A 19,250-nucleotide genomic window follows, 5' to 3' on the forward strand; every position below is an offset into this window, starting at 1 on the left:
GGCCTGTTTCAGGTGATTTCAGCGAGCATTGCTTATACCCTTTCACATCACACAGCAGACGTCAGATGGGGGCAAGGTGGCGCGGCGGCACATCATTGGGCGCGGGGGAGGAGGCAGCGCCTGGAGCTGATGCTGTCTCCTCCATAGTGTGAATGGGACGACCTGGGTTACCCGTTCACACTGCACAGCAACCCAGGTCCGACCCAGGAATAGCCCTTCTTTTAACCTGAGGCTGGAATGCAGGGTTGCTGGACCCAGGAAATTTAAAAAGACCCTCTGACATCGCACATAGACCCGGGTTAATTTTACAATGTGAAAGGGGCATTACTTGGAAACAGCAGTGATGCTCTGATAATGCGGCAGGATGCATTTGGGATAGGTAGACACCTCCTGCATGCATGAGTGATCCGCTGCTGTATCCTAGGTCAGCTGAGTGACTCCATTGGTCGGCTGAGTGACTCATTGGGTCACACAAACCGTCCACCTTATCTCCTACCAATGAGCAATGGAAATCTCTATCTTCTGATGGAGATCTTGGCCTCGGAACTTCCCCAATACAGAGGGGACACAACTATGTTTCGGGAAAGAGCTGCCACCTTAGTCCCCAAACAGCTGCAGACTGTCAATGTCTTGAAGTCTGCACCCGTAGTGCTTCCAATGATGCAGTATGGGTAGTCCGCACATGAAAAGGATCTGAATTAGGCCCACTGATTGTAGATTGGTGTAGTTAATGGGACATATACTGCATTATATATATATATATATATATATATATATATACAGTATATATATATATATATATATATATATGAGAAAGTGGGGGGTGATTGGGGTGCGCTACTTAGTAAAGAAACTGTACCTCCCAATATAACATATCAATTTCAAAACAGAATACACAATACACATTTCTGAAATAGTGTCCTTGTGTTTGAGGATGTTCCCAATGAATAGGCTCAGTCCATTTCTGGGTAAATTGTTCTTTTATTGGTGAAGAAACCCGACACGTTTCGTCTATAAGACTTCATCAGGGGTAAGAACTGGGGATGGTACAGAAGAAAAAATGGGGGGGGGGGGAGGGGGATATATCAATGTATAATTTATTCACATTCATTCAATAAAAGCCAGTAGTTTAATTTATTTTCTTACATACCCAATGGGTGAATGGATTTTGTATAGCTGGTCCTATTTGGAAGTTTTCTGCTGATCACAGCTGATGCAATAAAAATAAATATCTAAAATAATGATATATACAATTAATCTGTGTTTTTTATTTTATTTTATATATAAAATAAATAAATTAAAATAAAAATAAAAATAAAGTTTGGGGAAGGAGGAGCTGGCGAAAAAGAGAGAAGAAGGTATTTGGAGGAATATTTAATCCTTACCACCAAGTACTCTTTCTCATTCTGAATGCAGAACGAGGAGGTTACCACAGAGAGAACTCCGGGTAAGATAAACTGTGCATATTGCAACATTGTACCTGTCAAATTGAAACATCATTCTAATGCCCCTTTCCCACTGCAGCCTTAAAACGGTATTTTGCCGATTTTTGAGGGCAAAATACCGTTTAAGGCTGCAGTGGGAAAGCGCCAGAGTTGAAATACCGTTTAAAGTTAAACGGTATTTCAACCCGTTTCCAAAGCAGAGTTTTACACGGTAATCTACCGTTTAAGAGGCAATGGGAATGCATCTTAAACGGTAGAGATGATGGCTGATTTTTTCAGCCATCATCTCCGTGTGTGTACGCTGCCGGGCTGAAAGATTAACCACTTTCAGCCCGGCGGTACGCCCCGCTGCCGCCGCCCGCCCCCCCCCCCCCCCCCCGGCGTTTATACTCACTTGTCCACGCTGCCCCGCTGTGTCCGGCTGGCTGCTGCTGCGGCTGGATGCCGTTAGCGACGCTGGTCCGGCCACATGCCCTGCCTCCCTCCGTCCTGCTCCACACGGAGCAGCACTGGCCACCAATGTTTTTTTTTGTAAGCCAGTAATATATAGATTGCTGGCACATGCCAGCAATCTATATATTTCTGGAACCACTGGGCACCAATGACAATCATAAGCCAGTAATATATAGATTGCTGGCACATGCCAGCAATCTATATATTTCTGGAACCACTGGGCACCAATGATTTAGTTATTAGGCAGTAATATATACATAGCTGGCACTGGCCAGCAATGTATATATTACTGTCCACCATGGGTTAAATTGAGCCGACATATAGCACAAATGTCGATGGCTGCGGGATTTGTACGCACCACTGGCCCCTCCCCCACCTTTTATTATGTAAAAACAACTGTGGGTGTGCACCTTTTTATCCCTGAAAAGCCCATTAAAGTCACAGGCACTCATTTGTGTTGTAAAACGTTTTGAAGAGCTAAAACGTTTTACCTGCAATGGGAATGGTACTTAAATGGCATTTAAAACTGCAATCTGCTGCAGTGGGAATGCTAAATACCGTTTAAGATTACCTGTAACTTAAAACGGGTCTGCAGTGGGAAAGCAGCATAACTGAGTTTGTGTAGAAATATGATTGTTTGTTGATCTTAAGAAACAACTGCTGTTCAGCGATTATATTATACTGTTTAGCAAAGACATTATGCAAAATTGGGTATGATCTGTAGTAATTTTAAAATCACTGTATAAGTTATTACCTAAATATGTATTTATAATGATACACACCAAAAAATGTATTTTTTATAAGGTGTAGAAATACGACCCAAAGTAGGATTTAATGAAGATGACATGTTGAAATTTATGGACCTGTCTGAATGAATCTAAATCGAATTTAATTTAATTATAATACTCTGCTCTCGCACAGATATTGTTCCTAACACGAACTCACACTAAACTTTCGACTCAGAAATTTCCATCTAATTGAGCCCCATCGAGAAGTACTGTACTTGGTGGTAAGGATTAAATATTCCTCCAAATACCTTCTTCTCTCTTTTTCGCCAGCTCCTCCTTCCCCAAACCTTATTTTTATTTTTATTTTAATTTATTTATTTTATATATAAAATAAAATAAAAAACACAGATTAATTGTATATATCATTATTTTAGATATTTATTTTTATTGCATCAGCTGTGATCAGCAGAAAACTTCCAAATAGGACCAGCTATACAAAATCCATTCACCCATTGGGTATGTAAGAAAATAAATTAAACTACTGGCTTTTATTGAATGAATGTGAATAAATTGTACATGGATATATCCCCCTCCCCCCCCCATTTTTTCTTCTGTACCATCCCCAGTTCTTACCCCTGATGAAGTCTTATAGACGAAACGCGTCGGGTTTCTTCACCAATAAAAGAACAATTTACCCAGAAATGGACTGAGCCTATTCATTGGGAACATCCTCAAACACAAGGACACTATTTCAGAAATGTGTATTCTGTTTTGAAATTGATATGTTATATTGGGAGGTACAGTTTCTTTACTAAGTAGCGCACCCCAATCACCCCCCACTTTCTTGTTTACTACACCGTTCCTCACTAACAGGAGGAATTTTGGTGGTGCTGCACACACAACCCAGCGCAACTCAGAGTCTAAAAACCCTTTCTTCCATATATATATATATATATATATATATATATATATATATATATATATATATATATATATATATATATATATATATATATATATATATATATATATATATATGGAAAAGAGGGTGGTACAAGCGCTGAGTGGATTCTCCTGATCGAGGAAAGTTCTATCCTCTTGATCACACGATGTGTAATTCACCCCCTATGGTACACAAATCTTCTCTTTCTTCTAAGAGTGGCAGCTCCTTCTCCTATTGGTTCCTGTTCCAGGGAACCTCTATGCGAAAATCTAGGAAAGAGGTGAGACGGGCGCCTTCTAGTGTAGTAGGTTTAGGTTTAATGTGGATCCCTTCACCTTTAGTGAGTGATCACCCCAGTGGTGTGTGCGTGTACCGTTATTAGTGGATTCCAACCACTTTTTTATGAGCGTGTTATCAGGAGTATAGCATCCAGGACTCGGGTATCTCTTATCCCCACGGATTATTCCTCTCAGAACATCATAGTGGAACAAACAAAAAAGGAATAGAATAGTGTAATATTGCTAACACAGTTTTATTCTCGCAACCAAGACTTTTAAAATGCTCGTACAGTGTATAAAAACATAAAGGCTTATCTGATGTAATGGTGAGGTCAGTCAAACGTCATCACACTTTCAGAGTCTTCCTCAACGCGTTTCATCCCCCGCCAATAGGCTTGGACTTCATCAGGAGTGCATTATTATGTGCTTACAGGACCATATTTATACCCTTACTAATGAGGGAATGGGTGGAGTGTGATTCCCGCCCGTAGCGGCACCACACTTCCGGATTTCGGCCGTTTTGGAACGCATACGCGTCATTTCCGGAAGCCCGTGACCCGCACGCGGCTTCCGGTTTTTGACGCGATTACCTTACTGCTGAAGTTTGGCTCCTTCTGGGCATCGCGCTTACAATATCCACCCGGTGGAGCGCACAGTGATCACTTCCGGAAGTCCGTGCCACGCACGCGACTTCCGGCTACTTGCGTGATTTCTGTTATACAGAGTCCATTGAAATTGATATTCCCTCCGGAAACAAGGGCAACTAAATATCCTGTTCCCCTGACGATTGCCTTAGTAACCAATAGACACATGATAATGGTGCTATACCTTACGGTTACATAAGACATATACTATATGTACACAGCGTGAATGGGAATAGCAGCATAAAACCCAAAAATAGGGGGAGAGTGCGTCCCTTATGATCGGTATATCTCCTGGGATTTTCAGGTCACAGTGCCCTCCCACGGAGATCCCCGATACACAAGTTCGCCCCTCCTTTCAATAAGCAAGCAGGAATGGGGATACCCTACGCCACAATATTGAATAACAAAGTCAGAAAAAATTTAAAAACTCCGTATTACAAAACTTTTAAAATAATTCATAAAAAACATGCCTAATTTTCAAAAAAAAAAAGGAGGAAGGAAAGGGTGGGTACATTAAAAAGATTTCATAAAAATGGTGCCAGTTCATAATTATCGTTTAACCCATTCGGTGTTAATGTATTGAGCTCATGAATCCAGAACATTTCTCTCCTTGAAAGGAGATTCTCTCTGTCCCCGCCCCTAGGACCCAGATTAACTTGTTCCAGAACTTTGAATTTTAATTCTTCTACATTTCCATTGTGGTATTTGGAATAATGTCTTGGAACTGTGTGGTTATCTACTTTATTTTTGATTCCCCTCACATGTTCCTGGATCCTCAGTTTTAATTGGCGTTTGGTTTTGCCAATATATTTGAAACCACATGTACACTCCAACATATAGACTACCCAACTGCTATTGCAGTTGACTAGACTCTTTAGGGTGTATTTTTTGGATCCATCATAGTTGGTGAAGTTCCTAAATTCTGGATGTGCAAATTTGATGTGTTTCAAATATATTGGCACTAAACGTGAAGGGATCCACATTAAACCTAAACCTACTACACCAGAAGGCGCCCGTCTCACCTCTTTCCTAGATATATATATATATATATATATATATATATATAATTGCAGATGGGTCTATAATAGACCAGGCCGGCACTCCAGAGACTGACGCAAGATAATAATGTAGACTACACCATGTCGGCTGCGGTCAACGTTTCTGAGGTCACAGCCGCAGCCGACATGGTGTAGTCTACATTATTATCTTGCGTCAGTCTCTGGAGTGCCGGCCTGGTCTATTATAGACCCATCTGCAATTATTTTTATTCATGGCAAGGTCACCACGAGCAGCTGAGTATTTATCCTGAGTGCCGGACCCCTGGATCCCTTTTATATATATATATATATATATATATATATATATATATATATATATATATATATATAGCAGCCAGAGACAGCGCTCACTGCGGAGGGACTTATTGAACTCATTGTCCTGTATTTGTGTCTAGCACTCTCAGCATCCCTATTTGTGCTACATAATAGCTCGTTATAATTCCAGCACATTAGACCAATAAGAGCAACTGTATGAGATATAATGCATTACCATAATATTAAAAGATTTATTATAAAGAATTTAACCACTACAAAAACATTTTTTGCCACTTTTTCTATTTTGCTGTTGTTATTAATATATGTACTTATCAATTGAGTTACCTAGCGTGTTATTGAATACAATAAAGTTAATGTTTGAACTGGGTCTTCTGTATTTTTACAATGGATGTATACTCCCTAACACTACATCTTCTGCCTTCTTTGGGAGGGGGGGGGGGGGGTATAAATAGGGAAAAGCACTAATTGCTTTATATTAAAATTTTATACAAATGGTATATAGTATGGTAATCATGCTGCATAATACCACATGTCAGATGACTACATCTCCAGTCTATATCAGATGCGGTTTGATTTGCTATGGCTGCTGCTTCCTCTGTATGGTAATGCAGCAGTTGGCGCCTATTACACATAGACACTTCCTGCTGTAGGAATGAACCAACCTGTGTCCTAGGATGCTGCATTTGGTCACTAACCCACCACCAGACGTCTTGCGACAACCATGGTGTTGACAATAAATGGCAGCGTCGCACCTCCATTTTCACAAATGTCACCGCCCCCTTCGCCGTCTTACAATTGGCAGCAGACTGGCAATTACTGATAGTCTGCTGCGTCCTGTGTTTTAGAACCTGATAATTGGTACTTTAAAGCAAAGGGCCTAAATCAGATGTGGTTGGAAGGACAGGGTGTCCCTCCAACCACATCTGATTTAGGCCCCTTGTGTTATATGTCTAACAAAACCACAGATTAAAATGGCACAATTCCAGGTAACTAATCCTGTTCCCAACACCAGAATCCAAGCTTGTTGCCTGCAGACACGTATCAGTATCATAGTCTGTCCAAGACCTTGGCCAGGAAGTATATGGACCATTGGACCATATGGGCTTTGCTCATTGTGAATACCGGGGCTCTCAGTTATATCAGCCCCCTTCCCAATACCAACATGGCCAAGCCATTTTCTGGGTGTATTATGGATCCGAGTCAGGCCCTGGACAACCAGGCAGGCCTGGATACCATGTTCTTGCTCACTTCCTCTATTGGTGATCAGCCAAGTTCATAAATTCTGAGGCCTGGACCCACTCAGTGACAGGAGTAACATCACAATTAGGTGCAGCCAGGTTACTGTTGTCTATGCAGAATCGTCAAGTTACTGTACATAAATTTCCGCATCAACAGCAATAAGCGGCCACGTTTCTTCTCTACAATAAACAACTGCAACAATTAGCAAAACATTTTCTTTGCTTAATTCGTTTTTTAAAAATATTAAGCAGCCTTTTACATTAAGATAATCTAGGTTGATAAAATTGAAATATAAAACAAGGTAAGCACACATAGTTGTAATCAGACTATGGCCCTTATTCTGATCGGTGCGGCCCGATCAGAATATGCGGCCGCAACCGTGCAGGCGAATCCCCGCCTTCCATACGGATCGCCACCTGCCGTCCGTACGCGGATATGTGGCGATCCGCATGAAATTGGACGGGGATACGCCTCCTCCGTCTTGGGAGCTGCCCCTGCATTCGATGGTCGCCGAACATCGAATGCAGGGCCGCACGCTCCACCAGGTCCCGCAACACAAGACCACACGGACACTTGTCCGTGTGAAAACATGTATGGGGGCGGGCAGCTGACATCCGGCGATGTCAGATGCCCGCCCCGTACCCACGCGTCACGGCCTCATTACCATGCATACGCCCCGCGTTTGCATGAGAACGCCCATGAAACGGGGGGCGTATGCATAGGGTAATGAGGATAAGTAGCCCCTCACGCCCCTCTACGCCCCCTGTGCGGCGTATAAAGAATCCGTGCGGCGAAATCGCCTGCACATGCGCAGAGTGACCTCTGCACATGCGCAGACGATCAACATCGGCGGTCCGTCCGCATGCGGGAATATCCGCACCGATCAGAATAAGGGCCTATGTATTTGTTCTGCAGCTGGGAACACGCTATGCAATTTTTCTTAACGATTTGCACAATAACGATATTGTTAGCGATATTATCGTGCACATCATTTATTGTGTACACATTATATCGTTAATGATGTGCGCTCCCAATGGTCATTCGCAATCCCCCCGGATGTTTGGACATGTAGTCAAATCTGACTTTATCGTCAGGAACTCCATGTTCGGCAGGGGTCCGGTTAATGTCACTGAATTATATTGTTAACGATATTGATCGTTCATCCCGCTGCATTTCTAATATCGGTGCTGTATATGATGTAGGGGCTGATTCTGAATCCCCTTTTTGGTAGACTCTGACAAAAATAAAAGTCAGTCCAAGGGGAGAGAAATCATTTGATGGTCGATGGTGGATTTTGTTAAGCCACTCCTTAAGCAGCGAATGACTGCTGCTTAGCAAGCAGTACTGAATCAGGCCTATAGGGGGAAATTTACTAAAGGAAATTTGTAAAAAAAATAGGTGTATTTGTATCCAGAAATACACTTATTTTTGACATTTACTATCCCGAAAATACGGCAATTTGTATTCGCATTGATGTGCTATCAATACGAATACAAATTGCCATATTTTCAGGATAGTAAATGTCAAAAATAAGTGTATTTCTGGATACAAATACACCTATTTTTTTTTTACAAATTTCCTTTAGTAAATTTCCCCCATAGTGTCTACCCAGCTCTTTCAGTTCTTGGTGCAAAGCTTATTGTATATTTCAGGTACACTCAGGATACTAACTATTATTTAATGCTATTTACTACAGCAGAGTTGAGATCATTAGCCACTTGCCATTCTCCTTATGTTATTGTTCATGGTATAGGGCAATAATCATTAATATTTCATCATAAATATGCAGTTGATATAATAAGAGTAGCAGGCAGGGCTGGATTAAGGCTTTGGGTGGTCCGGGGTCACTTTAGACAGGGGGCCCCCCTCCCACTTGTCATTACTGGCCGCAAACTGCACAGGAGAATATAACACTGTCAAAACACAGAGTAAAGACAGTATAAATTTGGTCAATGGGTAATTGCAGGGGGAGTGGTGATTAATATAAATGTATATATATAGATATATATATATATATATATCTATATATATATATATGGAAAGAAGGGGGGGTTGTGACCCAATCCTGCGCTTATAGATGAGCAGCACTACTCTTAAGGCTCCGCCGCTAATGGAAGTCTGATGTACAAGATAAAGAAAGAAGGTGTAGAGGTGCGCTCGGAAGGTGGTTTCACCAGTCCACAATTGTAAAAATACAAAATATTTATTTCACACAATAAAACAATTTAAAGTACATTTGTTTGAAATCGTTTACAGAGATTGTTGGTGGATCATTGTGATTCAATATAACTTCGACCATAGGTGTAGAATGATCATGCGAGAAACCCTACGCGTTTCGTCCACTTGGGACTTCTTCAGGGGTAATACACCAGGATCTATAGACTTTTTATACCTTGATTAAGGACATATATATTGAAGTGCACTCAGGAGTTATTTAGGGAGGTGTGGTCACCGTTGTTACTCCGATAACCCTGTGATGCTCCACTTAATAAAAAATGCAACGATATCAGAACAAAGGGCGCAATGTAACACCTCTCCACCTGATGTCTTTTTCAACTATACAGTCAATTCAGAATCAACTTGCCAAAGTCACAGTCAGCGTGGAGAGAGAACGCTCTACCCCCTGTGCCCCCCCCCCCCCTTAGTACAGCCCTGGTATCAGGATCAACACATTCTGTGCAATTCCCAGCAGGATGTTTAGATAGGGGGTAGATGTATAAATGTCCTGACTATTCTCCAACGTGTTTCCTGCTTTTCTGATTAAAATGTGTGTGCGCAAGGCTTTTGGAGATCACTATAAGGCAGTTGGATCAGGGTGGAAGTATTACTTATCAGACCTTCTATAGACCTTTCAGCAAGAAAAGACTCTGGACTGGTAAGAAATTCCCCACTGTATTATTATTATTATTATTACTATTATTATTATTATTACTATTATCCTTTAAAGATGTGGCTGTTCAGTAGTGTAAGGTACACACCAGAACGATTTGTCCCAATCCATCCAATTTCGATACAATCTCGAACGTTTGTATGTAAATTGGATTGGATTGGATCCGATGCGTGTCATCGCTGGTCTTTTGCCTTTAGCAGGCAGAATCTGTAATTGACCATTCAGATGGGTACAGATTGAGATCGGATTGGATTCAGATTGCATGCAGATCGTAAGAAGATCGTTTGCTCCAACAGACCATGAGCCGATCATACAATTGTCTTACAATCTGCTCACGATCTGCATCGTTCTGGTGTGTACATAGCATAGATAATGCAATACACGTATGTTGGGGTGTTATATTAATTTTGAAAGTGGTTTATTTAAAAAAAAATCTTTTATTGACAGGTAAATAAAGAAAACATTATACACAAAAACAGATGTGTACATTCTTGATTAATAAAACAATATACAGCACATAAATAATATTTGGCAATATACATTGAAATAACAATTTTGAATAGAAAGAGAACATATCCGATAGCACGCATAAACATATACTTTAGATGTTTGTTTATGTGTTCGATGACTTCAAAAATAAAATGTTCGGAATGGAACTCCTTCTAAAGCGATACACGGAAGCCAAGTATCGAAACATTTCCTGTCCCTTTTTTTCTTTGTTTACAGTTACCTCTGTCCAATCGATAAAAATAAAACTCGTGGATGTAGTAGAGAATAAGGGTGGTATTTAATCTGGGATTCCGACTGTCAGAACGGCAGCATTGAATAGATGAGTGCAATATCCCCCCCCCCCCCCCCCCCCCCCCCAGACACTGGACTAAGGGAAATCCAATCTTTTTGTTTTTTTAGCTGCTGCTAATTTAACCAAGAGAATTCTAATTCCTGGCGAGAGTTTTATAGAAGTGATTTTTTTGAAACCAGGACTGGCTCTTTGAGCCCCAGGCTGGTTATGCGCAGGAAGGGGGAAACCACGACATTTTAAAAATAACACACGCACAATGTCTTCAAAATTGCACGTGTCCACAAATTCGCAAATTTTCATGACTAAAGTTTGCACATTTTCATGACTAAAAAAAAAAATCGCACCATATCGCACTTTTCACCCGCAAATTTGAATCCCATTAAATAGTCCATATTTTTTTAAATTCCCGATTTTGGAAAATGCGATAATGTGCAATTTCAGAACCTTACTAAAAATCACATCCCGTTAAATGTCACCCCTGATATCTATTTGCATTAGTTTTTTATATTTGCAATCAGTTATTGATGCAAAGACAGATTCCCATTTTATTTACTAAAGAGGAAGTCAATTTATGCTGTCATTTTATTTATCTTAATACATTACTTTTTTTTGCTGATGTATTTAATTGTATTTACCATGGTAAATGCACACTACAAATCATAGCTCCCTACCCCCCTGCATTCTGCAGGAGACTTCCTGAAATAGCAGCAATCTCCCTCTTTCCCTCATTAGTCTAGCAATCTCCCTCATGTCACCTAGCCCACATTACACTTACATCATAGTTACCTCCCCTCCTGAATTCTGCAGGAGACTCCCTGAAATAGCAGCAATCTCACTCTCTCCCTCATTTGTCTAGCAATCTCCCTCATGTCACCTATCTCACATTACACTGTTACATTTTTTTGGGGGAAAAGGAATGAGAGATAGATACATTTACAGTGAATCATCAGCACAATTTCCCAGCACTTTACCAAGTATAGTATCTCTTACTAACTGCTTTGGCGCTCATCTACATTTGGATATAAGTCATTTTACAAGATTCCTCTCAGATGTAGCAGTACACACCCGCGCTTCTAGGTGCCACGTTCACAATCTCTTTTCACAATCTCTTCATATATGGAACTAGACACGCCCTTTGGGTGGAGCATGACACGCCCCCTCAATGGGGCGCTGTGCAAAATTCTGCTACCAACTATAATCTCCCTGAAACCAGTTTTCAAAAGTATGCATGTATGCTACAAATGCATAAGTAGCATTATCCATTGACCCTGCAGAGTTTGTGCATATCAAAATATATATAAATACCAGTATGGTAGGAAACTGGTGATGATAACACAGATAACTGTTGCCCCACAGTATATGTTAATAAAATCCCTCTTTTTGACATATACCAACATTTTTTTTTATGCAATCTTGTTTTTTATTGAATAAAGTCACAAACCATTATTACAATGAGACAGTACAGTGTAATAGTTGAACAAATAAAAATTAATTACACAATTGGTACGTCATTTTTATCTATAGGAACGTGATGTAATTGTATTCAGTTATATTCATCAGATAGAGCATGAGCATGGTATATTTATCCCTCTTACAATACGAATGGACATTGCTTGCAAAGAGAAAGCACCATCTGATGAGATTGCAGTAAAGAGTCAAAAAGAAAAAAGAAAGTAAAGAGGGGGGAGAGAAGGGATAAGGTAGGTGGGGAAGGGTAATGCCTTAAGACCATTATGACTCCTGAACCTGTTCTGTTGAAACATAGCGGGAATATGTGGTGGCCGGTGCACGGAAGGAACGGATTCCCCTTACCTTGCGTCTTCGGGGCACTTCAGATTCTTCAGATTTTCCGTGGTCCGGTGGGCAGGAGGTTACACTTCAATGAAAGGGACACTGTTTGGTAGAGTAACTCAGGTTTATTTTTGGAGTAAGGGCAACCTCTGGCCGCTGACCCCCTCGGCTGAGAAATAGTGCAAAGGTAAGACACAATAGCTGACACAATAAACAATCAATCAACTTTCAAGAGTTACTACAAATGGTTAACTGGCTCCAACCTTACCAGCAGGGTTGATACCGGCAATAAATCAGAGAATACTAGTTTCCACAAACCTAACGTAACTGCGGACACTTACTGTGTTCCAAGTACCATGCGGCTCACTACGGGTCAAACACCCTCGCTTAATTATTACCACCAGATCACTATGACTCACTGGTACTGCCAACACAGTAGTTCCCTCCCTCAAACTATACCTTCAATGTCACACATAAATATATCGCATGAAACATTTAACATAGCACATAACAATTAAGATCATGAGCATACCAATACTGCATACAATAGGGTTCCGTCTGTATGCTCTGCACACTGGATTCCTGAATAATGTCACTGAGACGTAAAAGTCCGAGGTAGTGAGACCCACGGTGGGTCCCTAATGGCAGAACAGTCCCAGAGAGCCCTGGGGAAGGGACTCTCCCTGATACTAGGGGTGCAGTCTCCGGTATAGGCGCAAGATGGCGCTTGTCCCTGACAAAAATGAAACTGCCCAGCAATAAGGTGCTGGGCAGGGTGCGGGCTGAACTTGAAGCCTAACAACAAATCCTGAAAGGGTCCCAAGTGGTTGTGGGGCTATAAAGGGCCCACCTACAGCGGCCTCCTTGGCAGGTGGGTCGCTTTGCCCTGGTGCTTCCCGGTGGCCTAAGTGGTCGGGCGCTGGGAACCGGCTGCTGGATGGGCCAGGGCTGGGAAGGTTACTGGTGCAGGCTCCTGCCCGTCGCGAGCGGCTGTCTTCTCCTTGAGGCGGGAGTCTCAGCTGGGCCTTGTCCTCTTCACCGGGGACACACTAGTGGGGGCGCTGCAGGTGCAGCGTTGCCGCACTCCGTGGCTCCGCCGGCGTCCCCCGTCGCTGGGTGGGGAGCAGCTGTGGCAGTCCGTCCCCGGGTCATCTCCGCCGGCGTCTGAGGCGCGTGACAGGCCTCCCTCTCGTCGCCTGCTGAGTGACGCGGCCGGCACTAGGATCGCCGCGTCTCTGGTCGGGTGCTGCTGGCTGCTTCTGCACGCCGCCGGCTGGGGTCTTCTCCCGCTCACGTTCTCCTGGTTGCCTGAGCCGACCCTCTCTCCTCTTTCTGCACACGAGTCGCCGCCGTCCTTCTGCTCCACGCCGCAGGCTGCACACACGTGAGTTCACCTCCCAGCCGTCCTCTTCCCTTCTCTCCTCCTCTTCTCTCACTTCCCGGCCTTCCCAGCCAATCCCTGCCTGTCTTAGCCCATCAGTCATTCTCTGTGGCGCGAAACCCCGGGGCACTGTTAACCCTTGGCGCCCTGGCTGTTAACCCTTGGTGTCCTGCAGTGGGGAGTGTGGGGTTTGCTCAGTTCTGGGGCACCACATTCACCCCCGCTTTTTCGGATGCGTGTCCCCGCGCATCATAACACACTAACTAACGTTCCTTTTACACACACATGACATCTATAACGGTAATAATGACAGTGTTTTCAGTTTACAATACATACAACAGGTTATGGGAAGGTATCTAATCCTAGTACCGCCGGAGAAGTGTACGCCGAGTACTCCTTTCGGAGCGCCTTAACTCAGGCTCGGGGGCCACCTCCTCGGCCGCGCGAGGTGCGAGTAATTCAACTGGTGGCCAAGGCTGGGCTTGCCGTGGCATAATGGACCAGCCCACCGCCATCAATAGCTCGAGAGGGTCAGTGGGCAGCAGAGGCGAGAGGACCGCTTCGCCCTTTGGCTCTTCATCCCCACCATCCTTTGGTGCTTCCTTTAGCTTTTGGTCCGGTCTTAGGCGGAGCCTGCGTTGACTTCTGTGGGCCGATGCTGGAGGGGCGCCATCGAACTTCGAGGTCTGGCCACCCGCCACTATCAACATGGATTCGACTGCGTGCGAGTTCAGCCCCCGCTTGGGGTTCACTTCGGTATGTGACCACTTCTTCCTCATTGGCTCACTCTGTACTCGAACCTGAGAGCTCTGTTGGCCACATCCGTACGCTTTCCCGTTACTTCTTCCTAACCCATCTTCTGTTTCTTCGGGGTACACACCACTCCGTTGGGGTGGATCTTTCGGGGTTAGTACCGTGGATGACTTCTGTGGCTTGGGTAATTCCAACGGCGCTCTCTTCTTGCGGCATATCGGGTGCCTCTGACTGGAACGCCACCAGGGCCAGTGACGTTGGCTGCCCGGAGGCCCTTTCTTCCCCTGATGATGTCGAATTCCACCGGCTCCCCGGCCCCAAGACTTCTATCAAAATCTCTTGCATTCTTCTTCGGGATAGCTGTGAAGTGGACGAAGATATCCCTTTCTGTATCAGCACAATTGATAAAGCCGTATCCCCGTCGTACATGGAACCAGACCACCCTTCCCTGGTTCTTTAAGCGGGCTGAAGGGTAACGATCCGATGTGGCAGGTAATTCGCTTGCACCTATATAGCATTGTCTGCCGTAGCGAGCCTGCCCATCTTCTGGGGCTGGACCTAAGCTTCCCGTCCTCCCCGAGGTTCGGCCCTCGACCTCGGGGTGTTGGGGTTTAAATCTTCGTCCTGGTTGCCGTCACTCTCGGTGCTTCCGACCTCCTGGCTTCGGTAGTACGTCGGACGTCCCTGCCCATCAAACCGGTCGGGAGGCTGCCGTCCATACTCTCGGGGCGGTTCCCACCTACTTCGGGCTGGACTTTGTCTTTCGGTTCTCCATCTTGGTTCTGCATAGCTCGGTGACGGTGCCCTTGCCATCCGACGCATTTCTCTCTGCATCTCCGCCATCCCAACGGCCAGTTCCTCCATTTGTTTCTGGAGCGTCTGCATCGCGTCCCTGTCGGGTTGTTGGCCACCCTGTACCGCCAAGTCGTGGGGCCGTTTCGCCTTCTCCGTGCCGCTGGCTGTGGCTCCTGTTGCTTTCACCCCTTCTCTGAAGCCGATCAGTTCCGGGTACTCTTCCTCCTTTCCTTTGGGGTTACCGACGATGGCGAGGGCAGCCGTCTTAAAGTCCCGGAAGGTCTTGCCTGGCATCTGTGACTTCAGCAATCACAGTTGAACCTTAATGTTCTCTTGGGACGCTCCTTCGACGAATTGAATTGTCAGGGCTTCGTCTGCGTTTCGTACTTCCTCCGGGTCTACTGCTGTGATGGCCTTTAGTGTCTCCTGCAGACTCAGAGCATAGTCCCGTAGGGACTCATTTGGCCGCTGCTTGCGGGCATACAATTTCATCTCCAGCTCGGGGATGGTCGTCGTTTCCACTATAGGTCGGGAGCCACGGGGCCCCGAAGTAGTACGGCAGAGTTATGGCCGCAGCTGGTGTTGTATCTTGGACGTCCTGTTGTTCTTGGTTTTGCGGGTTTGGCGGCTGTGCCACACCTCCGCCTTGTTGCTGTTCCATTTTTCACTGGGTTGTCACTCTCCTGGTACACACGGATCCTGTTCGGTTTGACGCCAAGTTTAATGTGGTGGCCGGTGCACGGAAGGAACGGATTCCCCTTACCTTGCGTCTTCGGGGCACTTCAGATTCTTCCGATTTTCCGTGGTCCGGTGGGCAGGAGGTTACACTTCAATGAAAGGGACACTGTTTGGTAGAGTAACTCAGGTTTATTTTTGGAGTAAGGGCAACCTCTGGCCGCTGACCCCCTCGGCTGAGAAATAGTGCAAAGGTAAGACACAATAGCTGACACAATAAACAATCAATCAACTTTCAAGAGTTACTACAAATGGTTAACTGGCTCCAACCTTACCAGCAGGGTTGATACCGGCAATAAATCAGAGAATACTAGTTTCCACGAACCTAACGTAACTGCGGACACTTACTGTGTTCCAAGTACCATGCGGCTCACTACGGGTCAAACACCCTCGCTTAATTATTACCACCAGATCACTATGACTCACTGGTACTGCCAACACAGTAGTTCCCTCCCTCAAACTATACCTTCAATGTCACACATAAATATATCGCATGAAACATTTAACATAGCACATAACAATTAAGATCATGAGCATACCAATACTGCATACAATAGGGTTCCGTCTGTATGCTCTGCACACTGGATTCCTGAATAATGTCACTGAGACGTAAAAGTCCGAGGTAGTGAGACCCACGGTGGGTCCCTAATGGCAGAACAGTCCCAGAGAGCCCTGGGGAAGGGACTCTCCCTGATACTAGGGGTGCAGTCTCCGGTATAGGCGCAAGATGGCGCTTGTCCCTGACAAAAATGAAACTGCTCAGCAATAAGGTGCTGGGCAGGGTGCGGGCTGAACTTGAAGCCTAACAACAAATCCTGAAAGGGGTCCCAAGTGGTTGTGGGGCTATAAAGGGCCCACCTACAGCGGCCTCCTTGGCAGGTGGGTCGCTTTGCCCTGGTGCTTCCCGGTGGCCTAAGTGGTCGGGCGCTGGGAACCGGCTGCTGGATGGGCCAGGGCTGGGAAGGTTACTGGTGCAGGCTCCTGCCCGTCGTGAGCGGCTGTCTTCTCCTTGAGGCGGGAGTCTCAGCTGGGCCTTGTCCTCTTCACCTGGGACACACTAGTGGGGGCGCTGCAGGCACAGCGTTGCCGCACTCCGTGGCTCCGCCGGCGTCCCCCGTCGCAGCTGTGGCAGTCCGTCCCCGGGTCATCTCCGCCGGCGTCTGAGGCGCGTGACAGGCCTCCCTCTCGTCGCCTGCTGAGTGACGCGGCCGGCACTAGGATCGCCGCGTCTCTGGTCGGGTGCTGCTGGCTGCTTCTGCACGCCGCCGGCTGGGGTCTTCTCCCGCTCACGTTCTCCTGGTTGCCTGAGCCGACTCTCTCTCCTCTTCCTGCACACGTGTCGCCGCCGTCCTTCTGCTCCACGCCGCAGGCTGCACACACGTGAGTTCACCTCCCAGCCGTCCTCTTCCCTTCTCTCCTCCTCTTCTCTCACTTCCCGGCCTTCCCAGCCAATCCCTGCCTGTCTTAGTCCATCAGTCATTCTCTGCGGCGCGAAACCCCGGGGCACTGTTAACCCTTGGCGCCCTGGCTGTTAACCCTTGGTGTCCTGCAGTGGGGAGTGTGGGGTTTGCTCAGTTCTGGAGCACCACAAATACTCTGAGGATTCTTTAAATGTGAGCCAATTGAGCCACGTAGTGGTAAAGGTCTGTGCGGGATCTTTAAAAAAGGACGTTAGATCCTCCATAGACATGTAAAGGTCCATTCTACGAAACCAGTGTGAGAAGGGAGGGGGCGCCGCAGATCTCCAGTGACAAGGAATAACTGCCCTGGCAGCATTTAACAGATGCCTCAGTAGAGATTTCTTAAATAGGGAGATGGGCATATCCATAAGACCAAGCAACCAAAATTCCGGGCTAAAGGGAAGTGAGGAACTAGTAATCTTTTCTGAAATGGGACATATACCAACATTTATCTGTGATATTATCACCGGTTTCTTATGTGAAACAAACACATTCACCATACTGGTATACTTTAGGAGCGCAGGTTACAAAATCCCTCTTTTTGTCATTATCTATTCTCTGTGAGGAAGGTTTCCTCACCTGTAACCAGCAGCACCCAAACAGAGTATAGCCACTCCAGCTACAACTACTGTATCAATATATATATATATATATATATATATATATATATATATATATATATATATATATATATATATATATATATATATACTCATGATTCTGTTTCCGTTTCCTTACTTGTGCCAGGGAAAAGATGCTGCCTGGCTGTCTGGTTCTTCTGTCCCTGATCCTTGCTGAAGGCCTGTGTGCATCTTGCGGTGAGTAGATGTGATAGTCACAATGGGCCTAATTCAGACCTGATCACAGGACAATGTTTTTCTCTTAGAGCAGCGGTTCTCAAACTGTGGGTCCTGACCTTCTCAGCATGGGGCTGTGACTCCATGTTGCTGACCATCAGGCTGATGACTTTTCTAATCTCAGTCAGTGATTCAAGGAGTCTGAAAAATATGTTGAATTGTCTGTTATTAGACTCCCATTATTTTGTGCCTCCACAATGCTGCCTGTATGTGCTGTCTGCTGACCACACATGTGATGTGATGGGTTATGGTATATCAGACTCCTCCCATCACTCTGTGCCTCCACAATGCTGCCATGTATGTGCTGTCTGCTGACTACACGTGTGATGTGGTGACCTTCTGCAGTAACTTGCTGGGGTCCAGTCATTATTTTTATTGTCTGATGGGGTCCCAGAGCAAAATAGTTTGAGGACCCCTGAGCTAGATGATCCAAGTTGTCTCTAGAAGAAACACAAGACATTTGACCATTATACAATAGATAACACCTATTCTTGTGTATCAATGCCTATTTTCCTATAGACAGGAGCGGTAACAGGTCAGCCAGAACCCGGTAACGTGGAGGGTTTGTGGCTATTGGGTGGGCAGGGTCCCTGGGTGAGGGCGTGGCCACCCCCCCATGGACAAAAAATAACGAGTGGTAGAGAGATGTACTGAGCTGGGGAGAGAGGCTGTGCTGCGGCTGCAGCCTGTCATCTCTCTACCCACTGCCAGGTTCCCTGCAG

At 45.1% G+C, this 19,250-nt stretch overlaps 1 protein-coding gene across 2 annotated transcripts in view; it reads left to right on the plus strand.

Annotated features, from left to right (window-relative positions):
- The first annotated feature begins 9,812 nt into the window (after positions 1-9,812).
- LOC146021004 (intelectin-1-like) overlaps positions 9,813-19,250 on the plus strand; it is a 39,498-nt gene continuing 30,060 nt past the window's right edge. Inside the window, exons 1-2 of one of the 2 annotated variants that reach the window (XM_083154766.1) lie at positions 9,813-9,939; positions 18,419-18,489. In XM_083154766.1, coding sequence (XP_083010892.1) covers positions 18,426-18,489 — 64 coding nt within the window. In that variant the 5' untranslated portion in view covers positions 9,813-9,939; positions 18,419-18,425. The remainder of the gene's footprint in view (positions 9,940-18,418; positions 18,490-19,250) is intronic. The other variant, XM_083154767.1, reaches the window with a different exon arrangement.

This window comes from Crinia signifera, chromosome 7, assembly GCF_055691185.1.
Source record: "Crinia signifera chromosome 7, ASM5569118v1, whole genome shotgun sequence".
NCBI lineage: Eukaryota > Metazoa > Chordata > Amphibia > Anura > Myobatrachidae > Crinia > Crinia signifera.